General features: G+C 40.8%; 1 protein-coding gene across 1 annotated transcript; it reads left to right on the top strand.

Annotated features, from left to right (window-relative positions):
- Nucleotides 1-2,984: 2,984 nt before the first annotated feature.
- On the top strand, nt 2,985-16,219 carry LBR (lamin B receptor). The gene is made up of 14 exons (XM_088532540.1): nt 2,985-3,111; nt 6,545-6,723; nt 8,471-8,659; nt 9,932-10,015; nt 10,636-10,813; nt 10,988-11,184; nt 11,926-11,980; nt 12,268-12,462; nt 13,740-13,843; nt 14,183-14,308; nt 14,416-14,584; nt 15,047-15,127; nt 15,226-15,348; nt 15,862-16,219. The coding sequence occupies exons 2-14, from the start codon at nt 6,559-6,561 to the stop codon at nt 16,020-16,022; spliced, it is 1,827 nt and encodes a 608-aa protein (XP_088388666.1). The 5' UTR covers nt 2,985-3,111; nt 6,545-6,558; the 3' UTR covers nt 16,023-16,219.
- The last annotated feature ends 1,612 nt before the right edge of the window (nt 16,220-17,831 follow it).

Raw genomic sequence — 17,831 nt, 5'->3', positions numbered from 1 at the left:
ACATCCGTATCCCTCCTCTCGCTGCCGAGCACAGTGCTCCTGATAGCCCCGGCCCTTTTTTAAAAGCTGTTTCTAAAGATAAAACGTTTTGTAAGGATTCCCAGAAAGCAAGCACTCGACACACATTTGCCATGCTCTGCACCGCTCGATAGCAGACACTTCCCTTACACGAGGCGCTTAAATTTTCAATTTTGATTTCTGTAAATTAATACCTAGAGAGAAACTTTTTCCATGGCCAAGGGTGAAATCCCAGCCTTGCTCAAGTCTGTGCAAATAATCTCCCCTACCCCAGAATTCAATTCACCTAAAACTTTATTCCTAAATCTCCTGCTCCTTTTTAAGAACCATTATAACCTGGAATAAAACATGACTGAAATTACATGCTCCAGTTCAAACAGTCCCAAAGTGCCTGAGCACATTCACTTTCTTCAATCTTCAGAAAGTTTTTCTTTCTTTTTTTTTTTTTTTTTAAATGCCTTGTCCTTAGCTTTTCAAGGGTAATTTGAAAAGGAAAGGTAAAAGGCAGCAAGCAGAACTCAGTCTGTGTTTTCTCCCACTTCATGCTGTGGGATCTCCTTTAATCTGGTACGTGTGTTCATCGCGAGCAGGTTTCGCATCTTGGTTTGAACAGTAGAGGCCTCTTCACTAGACGGATGAGGATGGTTTGCTTCTATATAATGCTGCATGTGTGTGTTTGTGTGTGTGTTTTAAATGTAATGAAAAAAAAAAAAGGCCGTCTTGTGGGTGTTTTCTCTTGCAGAAGCAGAGAGCTAGTCGGGAGAGGAAACAGCAGCTCGTTACCCACCCACTGCTGCCGCCGCGGCTAAAGCTGTCAATAATAACCCCTCTCTGTCATCTTGCATTAACATCTTACTATGCAAACTTCTTTTTCTCCTCCTTGCAGCACCTGTAAAAGGGGGAAAATCGCCCTCGTAGTGTGAGTGATAGCACAGACATAGATGGGTGCCGTGCAGGCACACGGAAGTTCACTGAATTTCCTTGGTTCGATGTGACCAAAAAGATCAGCGTTGAGCAGAAGCGCTGTGAGTATTTCGGAGCAAAGCGAAACGACGGGAGCTCGTGATGAGCTTGTGCTGCCGCAGGATGTGCGGGTTTTAGTGCACTGGAGATATGCGTCCTCGTCCCTTCGCGTGGAGCCGGCAGCGTGGGGAAGGAGAGCGGTGGTGACAGTGTGGGACGGGTCTCCCCCTCTGGAGACGCAGGAGTTCTGGTGGATCGCTTTGGTGGATCCTGCATCTTCAGTGAAGAGATCGCTACTGTATATTAGTATTTATAGCTTTTTTTTTTAAGTCCGAATTTATTCTAATTAAAAAGATGGTCAGGTGGATAGATATATAAAATTAATATAAGAACTTTCATTGCCCGATTAATGTTTTTTTTCTGTTTTTCTGTAAGCCAAATGAGTCCCATTTTAAAACTGCATTTGAATGACAGTGCTTTTGAGGTAGGGTATATTTTACTTGTCAATCACAAACATTGCCGTGTGAAATGAAAAATAGGAAGGTGAAAAGTGCAAGATATGTATTGTATATGTGAGCATTATTATGCAAGAACAAAAATATCGGGATTATTATTTTAAAATATTGTAAACTGTATGGTTTGGGAGTCCTTCAGGCAATGATCTAGAGAAAAGGGCAGCAGGCTGGGCATCGGCTGGGTTTATTTCCACAGGTGTTGTTCCGCTGAGCGCTCTGGGCTCACCGGTGGTGGTCATGTGCAAACAGCTACAAACCGCAAGCTGTACAAGCTCAAACGTGAGCACATGCAGCAGAGCGTTGGCTCCTAATACTACAAGCAGCAACTGCCAGTTAATTCCTTCCCATCAGGCTGGAATGGCACCGCTGCCTGGGGTGCTGTTGCTGTTCCGTGATGTGCTGATGAGAGCACGCGTGGTACCTGGTGGTCTCCTCTGCAGCTCTGAATCTGGCTGTTTTTGACATCAGTCCTCCAGGAAATCCCAAATTCTGGCTTGACAACGCTCTGGCAGTACATGGTGTACAGGTAATTGGATTAAATTTCTACACAGTCCATTATTTTGTCTTTTCCTCTTAAAAATGAGTATGATTCCCTGCTAACTGTGTCTTCAGGAGACTTGGGAACGGCCTCTCTCCCATGCCCGCTCTCCCCCCTCCTCACAGTGCCCCAAGGAGGGACAACAGGTGGATTTTGAGACCTCTCATCCTCAAGGACCTACCTGCCCTGTCCTAGTTGTTGTTTGGAGTCTAAAATGAGGCTGCCTTTACCCTCAGGTATCAAGTGTCCTTCACATAAAAGCTTAGTGCCGGAGCACAACTACCAACTTTTTTTTCTGACTGTGTTTATTTAAATTTATGCCTGAGACTTGAAATTTCCTCTAGAAGCCTCTTCATGGCCTATGTAGTGAAAAATGACAGCAAGGGCTTAGGAAAAACAGAACCTCGGCTATTTGTGTTTAGGGGGAAAAAGGGGAGTATTTTATTTCTTGGGACAATCCACAAGTTCATGGCCAAGCAGGGCAAATAAACAGCAAGTTGCATTTGCTTTAAGAGGTGCCTTTCAGAAGGGAATTTCCTCCCTTGGGAGGAAAATAGGTGCTAGCTGGGGCCTTTTTGTCTTTTTCTTTGCCCTCTGCTTTTGTTTTCTGAAGCATTTGCTTGCCTGTTCTGACTTCGGAACGCCGCAGGCCCCGCAGCGCACCGCTCTTTACCCGTTCACCTCTTATTTATTTGTCGTTGAAGGCGGCACGTCCCGCTGCCCGACGCCCCACACAGGGCGCATGCGCCGCTCACCCCTGTTTACCACAGGCCGCTGGCGGCGGCACTGCCGGGGGGCGGGGCCGGGGCCCCCGCACCGCGCCACGGCGCGGCAGCCAATGGCGAGCGACCGGCCGCGATTCAAACGGCGCGCGGCAACCAATAGGCGCCCTTGGCGCCGGGCCGCGGCGGGAAGGGGCGGGGCCTGCGCGGGGCGGGGGGCGGCGGAGCGTTGCGCGCGCGCCCGTAACCGTCGCCGAGGGGCGGTTGCTGCCGTTGCCGCGGAGCGCCGCAATCGGGGTCCGGTGCCGCTCGCTGCGCGGAGGCGCCTCCTGGCCCGCTGCGGGCGGGCGCGCAGGTAAGAGCACGGTGGGGCCGCGGCCGGGACACACCCCCTCGACGGCTTCACTGCGGGGCCGTGCTCCGGCCAGTCGCCGCCTCCCGGGCCAGGGGCGGGCAGAGGGGGCTGCCCTGGCTCCTCGCCGTGTTGCTTGCGCCGCTGCAGCTCCCGCTTCCCCGCCCGCCGGGCGCGTTACCCCGGGCACGGAGCGGCGGCCTCGCCCCGCCGCCCTGCCCCTCCCCCGCGGCGGAGGCCGCGCGCCAGGCCCGGGCTGGGGGCGGGGCCGGCCGAGCGCCGCCCTCTCCGCGCGCACGTGGGGGCCGCGGTGCTTCCGGTGCCGCCGGAGCCGGGGAGGGGCGGTGCCTGCGGGCCGCGCGCCCGCTCTGGCTGGGCCAGGGCTGCGCTTTGGGCCTTCCTTATTAAACACACGGGAGTGACGTGCCGGCCGACGCATTCAGTGACGCAGCTATTAAAAAAAGAAAAAAAAAATAGGCAGAAATGGGTTTGTGGGACCCAAAGTTCCAGTATCCTGCTTCTCTTTACTGGGCTCATTCTTGTCTGTAGCAGCTTTTCTTCCTGACTGCCCTTGAAACTCCAGGGAGGTCTGTGTTAAATTTGCTTGGCTTGACCTCGGGTATGAAACTCTTTTGGGCCCTTTTCTTAGATCCTGCCTTCCCAAAGGGAAAGCGTAGTGGTGCACAATACATGCACTACACCGCAAAAGGGACTAAATTTAATTCCTTGGAATAGAGTGTCTGTGCTGGGCAAACACATTTTATGAAATATTTTTTTCTTCTGGACTCAGGTACATATTGTGAAGCCTGATAGATTAAAAAACCTGTGTAGATGTACAGTACGTAATAAGCTGAGGCCTTGCGACACACAGACAATTACCAGGGACATGTACTTAGTGCCTGAAAAAGTAGATTCAAAATGTATTTTTTAAAAAGTAAAAAACCTAAGCTATACAGTTAAAACTATCTCTTTTTTGATGTCAATGCTGTCTGCTGTTATCTGCAGACACGAACGCTGCCTCTAAAAGGTGTAGCGCTTTGAAGTGGGAGAACTGGAATGAGGTTTGCAAACCTCTCTTGCAGGAGGTTGCACAAGAAAATCATAATGTTTGATAGGGTAAGAAGTAATATTTAACCTTTGCATTTAGGGTTTGATTTCATTACTAAGTACTAATGAGCAAGTTTTTTTGTGTGTGTGTGTGTGTGTGTTTTTTTTTTTAAACTCCTTTTAAGGAGTTAAACTCCAAACATGCTGTTCTTGTTAACTGATAATCTGGCAGCTTATTCATGGGAAGACTTGGGGTTTGCAGATGATGTTTGAGCCAGTGCAGGTCAAGAGAAGAAGCACTTGGCTGAAGTGTAGGAAGTAGAAAAGCAGGGAGGAAATGAAGGATCAGGTCCAGATCCATGACTGGATTTGGGAGAGGAGGTGGTATTTGGTCACTGTTTGGAGAACGATGAAAAGCCTGCAACTATGAAAGAGGTTTCAGAAGAGAAGTAGAGCTGGATCTCCTCAAGAACTGTGTGGTGTTTTTTTTTTTTTTTTTAGTCCTGGAGGAGTGAGAAACCTGACAAAGAGACAGAGATGAGGAACTGAGATCAGTGCTTGAGCCCAGGGATGGGGCTGGGGAACTGGAACCAGTTTGGAGAATGAGAGCAGAAAAGGCAGGAAAAACAAAAACATTCTCCCTCCTCCCCCAAGGAATTAAAGGGAGAAGAGAGAAAATGGAGAAGAAGATGAAGTAAAAATGTGGAAATTGCATTTCATGTGCTTGCAAATAAGGACTGGTGTGACTTTGAGGGGGTTCAGTCAACTGGGGCAAAACAAGATCAGATGAGTGGGAATTGAGAACAGATAAGAAAGAAAAATGAGACTAGGGCAATAAACTCTGGAGAGCAGAGAAAGTTGCTGGGAGAGCTCCTCTAGCTATGGGAGCCCAGAACAGCACTGTAAATTTGGAGAGGTGGTAGTTTTTCTAACTGGCAGACAGCAGTGAGGCTAATGATAAAACTATGTAACTTTGTTGTTGTTCCTTCAAATGTCAGTAAGTGAAGGGTCTTTCTGTTTCACCATTAGCAAATTAACTAGATCTTTCCATTTTGACACTAGCAATGAAATCCACATGAGCAAATTTTGCAGAGTTTTTTGTTTTCTTCTTTTATAACTTAAAATGCTTCCTAGGCATAAAATGTAAGCAGCGCAGCAGCCCCAGGAAATGGCAGAATAAAGGTCGATTGCGCAGCTCTCTTAGCTCCATTCCCGGCACAGGTTATGATGGGCTGTGATTGCCTATGAGCAGTAATTTTTCTGCCAAAAAATCCTACTTTTCATTGCTGGTTAGTTAATGTGTAGCAAATGATTATGTAGTTAAATATTTGTTTTCATCACAGTTTGTGTGGTTTGCCATCTCGTTTATGGCAAAGAAGTCAGACTGTTTTGAAGATCAAACACAATGTTTGCTGATTTTCCTATTTTGATGTTCCTTATCTTATGTTCCCGTCATTATACAAATGTTGATATTGTATAAAGTTTTTTTTTTTTTTTCCTTGACCCTGTAAGATGCCCTTGCTTTGCACATGGATATCTAACTTACGGTATTCAGGTTAAAAGTATCTTGTACTGTGCATTCCTATTTCCAGATGACAGTGATACAACACAAGGCATCCTGGAAAGGCTCACTTGGAGCTTTATATAGTTGCAGCCATGATCCTGCAGCACTGCAGACTAGTGGAGGTTGTGTCAACTGTGTTTGCTAGTGTCCAGTGGATATTTTGCAGATGAGGACAGAGTGCAGTTTTCCAGTGCATTTCTCAGACACCATGCAGAGCCCTGCAGAAGACTTTACGTGCCTTGTGCTAAATAGGTGGGAAGGTGCAAAGAATTCCTCCCAGACCAGGAGCCTAAATTGTGCTACTTCACAGCCTTTCAGTGCTTGACATAATTCCTAGAAAATATGTAAGATGAACAAAGTGCATGTTGACTAGGTCAGGAACATTGTAATTTCACGTTTTGAAATCATCACATCCTGAATTTTTGTAGGACCACTGAAAATTAGAGAATGCTTAGAGATCACCTATTTCTTCCTCCAGAGAGGATCACTCTGTTTATGTAGGTTTTGTCTAATAGTTGTAATAGTTGTTTGGCCTGCTCTTGATGATCGCTGATGATGGAGGTTATGGAGATCGTACACACTCGTGCGTCTAGATCAGTGTGCACTTATTAACACAGATAGAAAGTCTTTCATAACATCAAACGTGGCTCATCTTTGCTCTTTTGAAATGTGCCTTCTATCTTGAATTAACGTGGAAAACAGATTGTTGCTTCTCTCTTTTCACACAACCTTTTGCTTATTTAAGGTGAAGAATATTTTGCAATTGGTTATTTAATTATTAAGCCTAATTTTTAGCTGCCATGCTTACTGATTTATTTTCCAAAGGTTCCTTTTGGAAAATGCCAGCCCGGAGGTTTGCTGATGGGGAGGTGGTGATGGGCCGCTGGCCAGGAAGCGTCCTCTATTACGAAGTGCAAGTGACTGGTTACAATGATGTAACTCATCTTTATACTGTTAAGTACAAAGATGGGACTGAGCTTGAGCTGAAAGAAAGTGATATAAGGGTGAGTATAACTTCATGAAACTCAGGGTATTTCTGGTGGAAGGTCATACTGATTTTGTATTGTTTGTAAATTTATAAGTTACATTTGGACAGTTGCTGCGTGAGTTTTTCATAATTGTACTTTCAAGGAATTAGTGCTAAGTGATAGCTTTCGTATACGCCTTCTCAAGCAAAAGTCAGAATGCTGGCCCTATTTTTAAGGGAGCATGACTGTTTTACTTATATTGAAAAATCAGGGACACATTTGGGAAACAACAGTTCCTTCAAGAATTTCCATAGCATGATTTTTCATGAAGAATTGTTTTCAGTTGTAAAGCTAGTAATTAGAGGGTTGACAATAATGTGACTTTTCTTCTTTAAAGTACAAAAACAAACGTTGAACATCATTGTAAATAGCACATTCTCTTTAAGCACATGCTTAAAATATATATGAGTAGCTGCACTCCATTAATTCCCCAAAGGTTTCATAAGATATTTTGCTCTTTTTGTGACAGTAAGGCACTTCAGAAAAATGAAAATGTCATATATGCTGAAACCTCTTTACACGTATTTACATCTTTTTTCATTCCCTCCTATCAATAAGTGCCTTAGACTGCATACAAGTTTTATCCAAGTTTGAAATACGATAAAGCATGAGACAAAAACCTATTTTAATGTTCACTATAGGTCATAGATGATTTTCCTATGGCCTGTGTTTAGCCTGTGTTTCGAGTTAACTTGAGTGTCATTATATGAACTGTAGTTTTGCTTTTTGGTGCCAGTGCACATGTTCCATAACTGGCCTTTGGGGAAAAAATTTGTCTAGCTGAAGGCAGGAATAACTTAACCTTTCCTTGATCTTTGCTAACTTTACTGCTTAGTGCTTGCAGGATAGCTAACTTGAAAAATCTCTTTGTAGTAAAGAACCTAATAAAATTGTGCCTTGTGAAAATTATACTGTGGAATTTTTATATGGGAGCAATAGCATTGTAATCTTTTAAAGAAAAGTGTGTGCTTTGGAGGAAAATTGCTTATGAAATCAGCTTTCACATCTATAGTTGATTTACTTTTTCTAGATTGATTTAAGTTGTCTTTTACAGATCATTGCATCTTGACGTGCCAAATGTTGTATCAGTAAAGTTAAGTGAATGAAATGGTAGTATTTTCTATAGTTGTATATAAGTGGAGATAGTAGCCTCACTAGTTTGCTACACATAGATAGCTTACAGAGATCAGTATTTGCATGTAACTTTGACAGAAATTGTCAGCAGCTGGACTTGAGAGGGGTTTTTTTGCATATCACCAACAGAATGAGTATGCTGTAGCTGCTGTTTCTTAAGATCCTTGTACAGCATGAATAAATGAGATGGGACAGAGTTTTGCAGACCTCAGTGCCAGAATCCTCATCACAAAGAAACATTTTCTAAAACCATTCTTTGGAATGTCCGAGATAAGATTTCTGAAGGTTTTATTCTCTATTCCCCTGGTATTTTCAGAAAATGTAACAAGGCATCAGCATCTGTGACATGACAAGCAATTTACAGGTCTAGCAGTAGCATATGGATCTCTTGGTATTTACACCTTTTAAAAAAGATGTTCTGTGCCAAGCTCAAGCTTACCATTAATTTGACATAGTAACTGAAGTAACTTAATCTGAAGTAACTAAATTGATTGTTTTATTGCAGCTGTGCCCGTACTTAAGAGAAGACCATAGGAGAAGATCGCTTTTCTTCTGTAAAGCAGAGATTTTCTTCCACTCTTTTTTTCAGTCGCAATCATCATTCAAGCCCAGGAAAAGCCAGTCGTCTTCAAGCTCTCCTTCCAGAAGAAACACCAGCAGATCTCGATCTAGGTCTCCTGGGCGGCCAGGAAGGGGCAGGCGTCGTTCTTCCTCCCAGAGCAGAGAACGTAAAGAAGACAAAAAGAGAACTCTTCAGGAAACCGACCTTGTTCTCCTGGTATTTTTTTATTTGTTACATTTTTAAAACATATCTTTGCTGTTTGCTGGGCTTCTTATTGGAGAAGTCTGCTGTACTTTGTGTTCCCTCAGCAACATAATTGGCTGCAAAAGTGTATTTCAGAACTGCCCTTTTCTTTAGAAAATACTCGTCCTAGCTTGCCTGATTTTGAGGAAATTCTGGATATGTGAACACATATTGTTATGTTCCCTTTGAATTTGTTGGGATTTCAAAAATTCTCACAATTCAAAGAAACGCAAAGAATCTTTAATATTAAGTCATTCACTAGCCACATGCCTCCTTTTGTAAAATGGGAGAAAGGAACTTAGATGGGAAAAAGGAACTTAGCTTGCTTTTAAGAGGTATTGATCAATATGTAACCGGTTGATATTAGAATTAGAAATAAAATTAATATTGCCTTCATATTTAGTTCATTAAAAGAGTAATTGAAACCATGTAAAGCTTTGTGAGAGAAGCATTGCTGCAAAATCTAGGGGTAGAAAATACATGCCTGATAATCATGCAGGACTGTTTTCATTATAAAAACTATCCTGGGAGAGTTGGTAAATTTGTTTCCTAGCTGAAATTTAACATGTTGATTCTCAGCCTTTTTGTGAGGATTATGTTGGACACTATAAATAGTTCTGCTGTTCTGTGAGTGAAGAATAATGGGGATTATATTTTGTATTAAGACACAAACAGTATTTGCTCTGCCTCTTGTACTATTTGGATCTCTCCAAGTGATAAATATATGAGATGGTCCCTAGTATTGGAAATGCCTTTTGCTGATCTAGTGAAAATAGATGGGTTTTGCTTGGAGTAAACTACTTAGAGCTGTGTGATCCAGTGCTTTGCCTGTGACTGTATGCTCATTTGAAGTAATTCGTAGCCAACAGTTAAACTTTACTTTGGTCAAAAAGGTGAGCACACTTTGTTCAAAAAGGTGAGCACACCTTTAGTGTTTAGATAGTGTTTCTTTGCTTCCACTTAAGGACTGGAACTTGCAGTTGAGTTGAGAACTGATGTATCAGTTACTGTGTGTGGAACATCAGATTTTTCCTCTAATTTCATAATAAAATTGGTAAATACACATATCTGTGTTTGTATAACTTCATACCAAAGAGTTAAAAACAACTTGGAAAGGGAAAACAGCAGGAGTTGCAGATGAAATAAACAAATTTGTTAAAGTGTTCCTAATCATTCATCATATGCTAAGACTTGATGCAGATCATTTTCAGAAAAATAAAATGATTTTTTTTTTGTTTATACCAGAAAATGAATGAGAATAACACCAGAAGATACAATGGTGAACCTGACAGTACAGAAAGAAATGATACTTCCAGCAAAATCTTGGAGGTAAAGATGCAAAAAAAGTATTTTATGTACTCATAGTTTGATGATGCATTCTGCCCTAGCTTTCTCAGAAATCACTGGAAATAGGCAAAGAGAAGTTTCAGTGCAACGTAACACTTGAGAGTTTAAATACTTTTACTGTTCAGCCCACTAAGATGAGGGGAAAAGGAGATGAAGTGGTCAGAAAGGAGAGAACTAGAGCTGGGTTACATTGAATTGCTTGTTTGTCTTTCCAGCAACCCTCGTTGGTTACTTGTGTTCATTCCCATGCTTTTTTTATGCTGTAAATGTTCACTTGGCAACACTGAAGTGAATAAATCTGTGTTTGGGATGTAAGAATAGATCATTTTTCATAGAAACTATTTCTTTAATCTTGATTATTGTGCTATTGCATAAGGAAGGGAGTGGAGATGCATGACCTGTAGTGGAAATGCTGCTGTGTCAGTTACTGTGGCCTATGTGGCAACAAGGACACTAGTTTTAGTAAACTCTTCACATCAGTGTATGTGTTTAAGAGGTTGTAAGTTTGCATTTTGCAGCGAATGAAGTACTGGAGTAAAATAAAGTAAAAACTCTATGGTATACTTTTTCTTTAAAAAATGTTTTTAATTGTTTATTATCAGCAAAAATTCAAACCTGATCTGGATATACAGCGTGTGCTTGATCAGTACAGCTTGCATTCAAGAAGAGAAGAAAAGAAGAAAGAAGAGATATATTCAGAAAAAAAGATTTTTGAGACAGTAACAACAGCTGAAAAAGCTTCACCAAAAACAAAGGAGCTCGAGTTTGGTGGAAGAATTGGTATGTGTGCAAATTGTAGTAATATTGGAGAAACCACTACTTCTGTGTTTCTACTTCCTAACTGTATTATCATGTCAGGATAACAGTGATAACACACAGCTTTAGTAGTGGAGTTGAAATGAGCTTTTTACTTCCTATGTTTGTTTTTAAATCTTGTATGGTGTCTGTTTACAGGGACCTTCATGTTGATACTTTTCCTGCCTGCTATGGTGATGTACTTGCTGTTGATGTGCAAGCAGGATGATCCCAGTCTTCTGAACTTCCCTCCTCCTCTGCCAGCTTGGGAAAGCCTGTGGGAGACAAAGGTGTTCGGTATCATCCTGCTATGGTTTTTCCTTCAAGCTCTCTTCTACTTACTGCCAATTGGAAAGGTAAGATTTCTAGTAGCAACTCTGTCTTTATGGAGAATAAATCTGTGAGTTAGGCTGGAAATGAGGGTGTATTCTTAATGAGAGTAATTTTTAGTACAAATTAATTGTTTTCCCATATTAAGCTGGAATATCGCTACCGCGCATTTCTGTAAGTTGGAAATAGCACAACCTGCTATTTTTCTTCCATAGTGTCTAGTAGAAAAGGCAGAAAAGAATTTTGAGGAATTTGATGTCAAAGCATGACTGGAATGTGCATGTTAGAATCCTGGGAGGATGCAAACAGTTTGGACTTTCTTACTTGTTCCAAGTAAGGAAGATCATCCATGTTTTAGAAAGTAATCTTCACTTCTGCAAAGTTACTCTTAACCCTTCTAGCCATATGTATCATATGGTGAATGGTCTGTTTCAGTCTTTTTTTGTGATTTCAGAGATACTGCCAGATTCTGAAAGAATGCTAGAATAAATAGGAATCTTACCACTCTAGTGCTACATTTTTAAAGCAATAGAAGCTTTTGCTGTGCTCTCTTGATGTTGGTTAAGGAAAATTAGAGTTTTGTACCATTTTTACCTGTTGTCCTTTTAAAACCCAGAGTGTGTTTTTTGAAACTGGTGCATGATCTTCAGTGTTGAATGTTTGTCTGCGACTGGTTCCCTGGATTGGAAGTGTGTATGTGTCAGAGGAGGCCCTTCCCCAGCCTCCAGCAGGGCTTTGTCTCAACACGAGTGTTTTATCCTTCCCAGGTTGTGGAAGGCCTGCCGCTCTCAAATGGAAGGAAACTGCAGTACAGGATAAATGGTAAGAAAGCTGGAGTTGCTCTGCTGGAATGTGGTACCTTTATCTAATACACACGTGTAGGTGGTCTTATTCTCGGGTGTCTCTGATAACAACTTTATTAGCCTGTGAATAAATGATTTAAAATATTCCTATTCTTGCCTGGTAAAGAGCAATTTTGAGTCTTTGGACCTCACTTTACTTCCAAAAAATGAGGCAAATTTCAAGTTTAGACTAGCCTCAGTAGGTTCTACGAATAATATTTTTTTAGTTAATTTTTTGCTGACATGTTTTGCTGCTTCTTTTTTTAGGATTTTATGCTTTTGTTTTGACTGCTGCATCTGTTGGAGCCTTACTGTATTTTCAATTGGAACTTACCTATTTGTATGATCACTTCCTGCAATTTGCAGTATCAGCTGCAGCTTTTTCTATGGGATTGAGCATTTTTCTGTATCTTCGGTCCCTAAGAACACCAGAAGAAGAACTAGCACCGGGTGGGAATTCTGGTGAGTTTCTGGGAATTCTGGGATAATTTGGTACCAAGTATTTGCTACTTTTATTTTGTTGTTGCTGTTGCTATCATTTAATTAAAAGCTAGATAATAGCTAGGTAAGTTTAGGGCTTGATATTATAATCCCGTGACTTTTCCTTCATACCAGTATAAAACAGGTGTTGAAAGTGGAGTTTTTATTGAAAGCTTTTATTCAGATACAGATCCTGTAAAATGCATAAAAGTTTATTTGGATTGTTTTGCATTGCTTACTCAAAAACAGTTTGACAGGGCCTAGTCCTCTGGCTACGAGAGGAGATTCCAGTTTTCCAAAGACTAAAAAAAAAATCTAGGTAGCTTCCTACCGCCCCTTTTTTCAGGAACACTTCAGAATGAAAGGAAAAACTGAAAAAGGGAGAAATTCCAGCAGTGGGAGGTCAAGTGTAGAACTTTCTACTGTATTTTTAGGACAGCTTTGATTTTGCTGTATGCTTATAAACTTAGCTGAAATGAGGTTTCGAAAGAGTATTTTGATTTGACACACAGCTCAGGCACATTTAACTAAGCAGATCTTGTTCCAAGTTTAACATTAAATCAGCTGTTTTTAAAATGGTAACAGACTAAATAACCAAGGAACGTTTCGGGCATCATGCTTAGTGACTTAAAAAGAAACGTTCAGGTATCCTCAGTTTTTTTGTCAGTGCTGGGTGTGTGTGTGAGGAGAAATAATGTGATCATCAATGTTTTTATCTTACAGAAGTGCAGTTCTGGTCTCTAAAAGTGGCACAGCAGCACCCTGTATCTCTCTTGCAGATGCTTGATGCTGGTGTTTGCTAACGCAGTGCAAGGTATCCTGAGGTCTAGGACATTTCATGTCTAGCCGTGACATTTGCCTCCTTGTCCACCTCTTTGGATGGACGGGTTGCTGCCATTGCTAAAGGAATCGTTATTCCAGAGAAAAACATGGAGGGGCGAAAAATACTTAGTATTTAACATCATGTTCTTGGAGAATGTGATATAAGCTCCAAGCTAAAGCTGAAAAATGAAGAAATAAATGTCAGGAAAAAAATAGGCTACGTTAACTTATAAACTGTTCAGTCCTTCTAATATAGAAACCAGTTAGCTTTGCTTCATATTTTGCATGTACTTTTGCATTTTTTTCTTGCCAAACTTAACTGTTTTTGATGTAGTAGGAGAACTTTAAATTGAGGCTGAAACAGCAGCTGCTTTTTAGGGAGTGTAATGGAGGATAAAAGAGAAAGGCATCACTAACAGGATGTGTTTTATCTGTAGGCTATCTTGTTTATGACTTCTTTACTGGACACGAATTAAATCCTCGTATTGGCAGTTTTGACCTCAAATACTTCTGTGAATTGCGTCCAGGATTAATTGGCTGGGTGAGTCAGTAATGTTAATGGATTTTATTCTTTTTGTTTGATGATGAAAAAAAAATTCAGAAAAAAAATACTTAAAAAGAGTTCCACAATGGCAGATATTATACAGGCCATTCCTGTTCACATGAAACCGTTTCTGTGCTCTATATCTCCTTCTCTATGTGAGAAATAGGAGCCTGTTTAAGTGTTTACACACTGAGATGGCAGCTTTGGGACTGTAGCTACTTACTGTAGTTTGTGAAACAGGTTATTATTTTAAAGTTTCCTGTAATGTAATGGCCCATGGGCAAAACGTGCAGTACACTGTTTACATGTTTTCTTTTTTTTAAAAAAAATAAATAGATTGTTATCAACTTGGCAATGCTGCTGGCTGAGATGAAGTTACATAATCAAAGCACACCCTCTCTGGCAATGGTACTGGTGAACAGCTTCCAGCTCCTTTATGTGGTGGATGCTCTTTGGAATGAGGTAAACAATGGTCTTCAAGCATGTGTTAACCTGTTACCATTTCTAGTTAAAGACGTGTTAAAACAAGGAGGCTTCTTGAATTCTAATGTTCTTTCTCCATGTTTTAGGAAGCTGTTTTGACTACGATGGACATCACCCACGATGGGTTCGGCTTCATGCTGGCCTTTGGAGATTTGGTGTGGGTTCCGTTTGTCTACAGCCTGCAAGCCTTCTACTTAGTCAGTCACCCTACTGCAGTTTCATGGCCAGCAGCTTCTGCAATTACTATTCTGAACTGTAAGTGTCTGTCGCTATAAGTGACAGCGAATTTCATGGGTGCTGATCGTGCCGACTCTTTCTTTGAGTTGCCTTGGAAGCTGCAGCCAGGACGCGTTGATCTTACATTCTGTCTGTTAAACAGAAATAGTCTGGTTCTTACGATGATCGCTTCTGGGAATTCCAAATTCAGCGTTATTAATAAGCAATAAAGCAGATGGGAATGTAAAAACTATTGTGAAAGTACAGCTTGGCCAGCATCGTAAGTGTAGTCATTTATGTACATATGTAACATATGATTGCAGAGTTCCAGTAACATCCCTATTTTGTTAGAACTCTGAGAACTTGAGAATGAGTTATGTGAAAATCTTCAGTGATCTAATAAGCACAACAGGAATCAACTGAATGCTTCTTGTTGAGGGAAAGAAAACAGTAGGAAATTCACTGAAAGTGCACCATAAAAGTTATTTTTTTTTCTCCCAGGTATTGGATATTACATATTCCGTAGTGCAAATTCTCAGAAAAATAAATTCCGAAGAAATCCTGCAGATCCTAAATTGGCCTGTGAGTACTTTCGATATTTTTCCCTTGCTATACAGTGTCTCTGTATTATTTAAATGCACGTTTCAATTGTTGTCTCACCCACGATGCTCTGTTCCCAGACCTGAAGGTTATACCCACGGCCACGGGAAAGGGGCTGCTCGTCACGGGCTGGTGGGGTTTTGTTCGGCACCCCAATTACCTCGGCGACATCATCATGGCGCTGGCCTGGTCCCTGCCCTGCGGTAAGTGCCTCGAGCAAAAAGTTCTTTTTTGCCACTGTGAACAGGTACATTCAGCGTCTGATTTCTGCATTCAAGTGCAGTGATAGTGTAGATAGTAAAAGCTGTAATTAAATGAAAGTCAAATATGCTGCAAGCTTGATCTAGCATCTGTGACCTGTGTCGTAGCTTACCTTTTAGATCTTAGCGTAGAAGCAGTTTGATTAGTCACTTATTCTTGCAGCATCGGTGAGGCCTGTGTGTGCTTGCAGGGGCAGTAGGGCTAATGCGGCCCTCAGGCTTCAGTTTCAGGTGCTAGCTGTGTTGTGACATTGAACATGCGATCCCCAAAAAACAGGAGTTGCTCTGTTTGGAGACAAGGGCTCCCAACTATAGGGAAGGATTTTAATCAAAATACATTCGTGTGATCAAATGCAGAGGAAAAGAGTTCTGGTTTTGAAATTTTTACTACTGAAGAGCTAAAACTTGAGGTGTGTTTTTGCTATCGTAAAATGATGTTCTCATTTTGCTTTACAGGTTTTAATCATATTCTGCCATATTTTTATGTGATTTATTTCATCTGCTTGCTCATTCATCGAGAAGCTCGTGATGAACATCACTGTAAGAAAAAATATGGTTTGGCGTGGGAAAGGTATTGCCAGCGGGTACCATATCGCATATTTCCTTACATCTATTAACGCACTCCAGAAATCTGATTTTGCAAGTTACTTCTAAAGTTAGTGTCTTTGCAAATAATAATAATAATAAAAAAATACCTCTTACCTTTGCACTTGGTCTATTTGTTATTTAGGCTTTTAAAAAGAAAAAAAAAAAGACCAAAAGCTGAAGTGCAGTCACAGGTATTTACAAATAATCTTACGTCTATGAGTTATGACGTGAACTGTGATGTCAATTTAAAAAAAAAAAAAATGTGACTTTTTCAAACGTCTTGAAGCCCTAAGTTTTCAAGTAAAATTGTATCTAGAATCCTGAGTTTACATTTTTCTTTTAATTGCATTTAAGGAAGCACTGTGATGTAAAGTATATTATTTTCTTACTACAATAAATACCTAAATTCCTCCGGAGAGGCCCTAGGCAGAGCCCCAATCCCGCAGTGCGGCCGTGCTGCTGCTGCGCTGTGCAGGCCTTCCAAGGGCAGGCACTGTTTTAGGGGTGGGAGACTTTTTTTTTTTTTTTAACTACATCCGATTCCAGTAATTTTTTTTTTAATGTTCTTTTATAAAAGGTTTTTTGTAAATTAATGTATTCTTGGAACAACTGAAGTGTTCATTTGAATATTTGTGTTGACAGATATGCTATGAAAATGTAGGAAATGCTCCTAAATCCAAAGTGTTTCTTGTGAATTTGGCATTGCTACCTCATCTGTAGGTTTTGCCTTTTGTACTATTACAAATAGAGAAAAATAGCTATTTTTTTTTTTTGCTAGTGCTATTTAAAACAACATTTTTTTTTACATGAGCCTGTGGTTAAACCCAACCCCTTTCTAATATATTTTTGTATATATTTGACTTTTTAACTAATGTATGTGTTTGTTTTAGTCATTAGCTATGTTCTCTAACTGGTTGTAAATCAGACTTCATTGCAGTATGTACTTTGTAAGTAGAATAACTTTAAATTTTACTGAAATAATTTTGCATTAATTAACTGTAGCAGCTAGTTTTTAATTCTGTCCTCACATGTGGCAGCTTTTCACATAACTTCACATTTGAGGGTTCTAGCATGAATTGCCCCCCCAAACTTACTCAAATGTTAAACGTAGCAGGGAAGGAAGTGCAGGTACCTCTGCAGTTACTTGCAGGAGGCTTCCTAATAAATTGGCATGTTACTATTGTTCATTAATTTTGGTTTTCTTTTTAAATATTGATGTAATTGAAATCTAGCACCTGATTTTCCCCCCCCAAATAAAACTATTTTGTGCACAGGCATTTTTATTGATAATTGTACATTCAAAGTGTATATAATGTAACTTGCTAAGCTTGATCATGCAAATTCATTAAGTTTATATGTTGCTGTTGTAAGGAAAATGTTTTAAACAAATACTTTGATGCCTGGGAAAAAAAAATAGCAGTGCCTGTAACAACCCAGCAAAGAGCTCCCTCCTGTGAGGGAATAGATTAAGCTGAGCTTCTTTCATCAAAGCTCAGGGCAGGAGCGGGCGGCTGCTCTGCGGCCTCTGCTGCCAGTCTGGTTTGATCTGTTACCACACAAGGTTGCTGAGGTAAAAGTGGGACTGGGTGATAACTAGAGCTTGTTTATTCGCAGTCTGAGTTTTATGTAAAATTGATAGTGAAGTAATTGTTTTTAATACAAAGAAGCTAAAATAAAGCTTTTGCTTGAAAATTCTTAAGTGCATTTTTGTTGGGTAGCGGTGCTTGAAGAAAATGCAAGTTGATGCTTGTACATAAAGACGATGTTTGCTTCTCCCCTGAGGTGCCGTGGGCTCACGGTGGTGCTTCCTCCAGTGAGTCATGGCTTTTCAGAGCATA

This window comes from Tinamus guttatus, unplaced genomic scaffold, assembly GCF_059628265.1.
Source record: "Tinamus guttatus ecotype Peru unplaced genomic scaffold, ASM5962826v1 Tinamus_guttatus_pri_ptg000033l, whole genome shotgun sequence".
Taxonomy (NCBI): domain Eukaryota; kingdom Metazoa; phylum Chordata; class Aves; order Tinamiformes; family Tinamidae; genus Tinamus; species Tinamus guttatus.
Note: the sequence above shows the minus strand (reverse complement) of the source record. Positions and strands in the feature narration are given on the sequence as shown.

Excerpts from the sequence above, each read along its gene's own strand:
- LBR (XM_088532540.1), top strand. The coding sequence starts at position 6,559 with ATGCCAGCCCGGAGGTTTGCTGATGGGGAGGTGGTGATGGGCCGCTGG. Across the intron at positions 6,724-8,470 it reads TGAAAGAAAGTGATATAAGG|TCGCAATCATCATTCAAGCC; the intron begins GTGAGTATAACT and ends TCTTTTTTTCAG. Across the intron at positions 10,016-10,635 it reads CTTCCAGCAAAATCTTGGAG|CAAAAATTCAAACCTGATCT; the intron begins GTAAAGATGCAA and ends GTTTATTATCAG.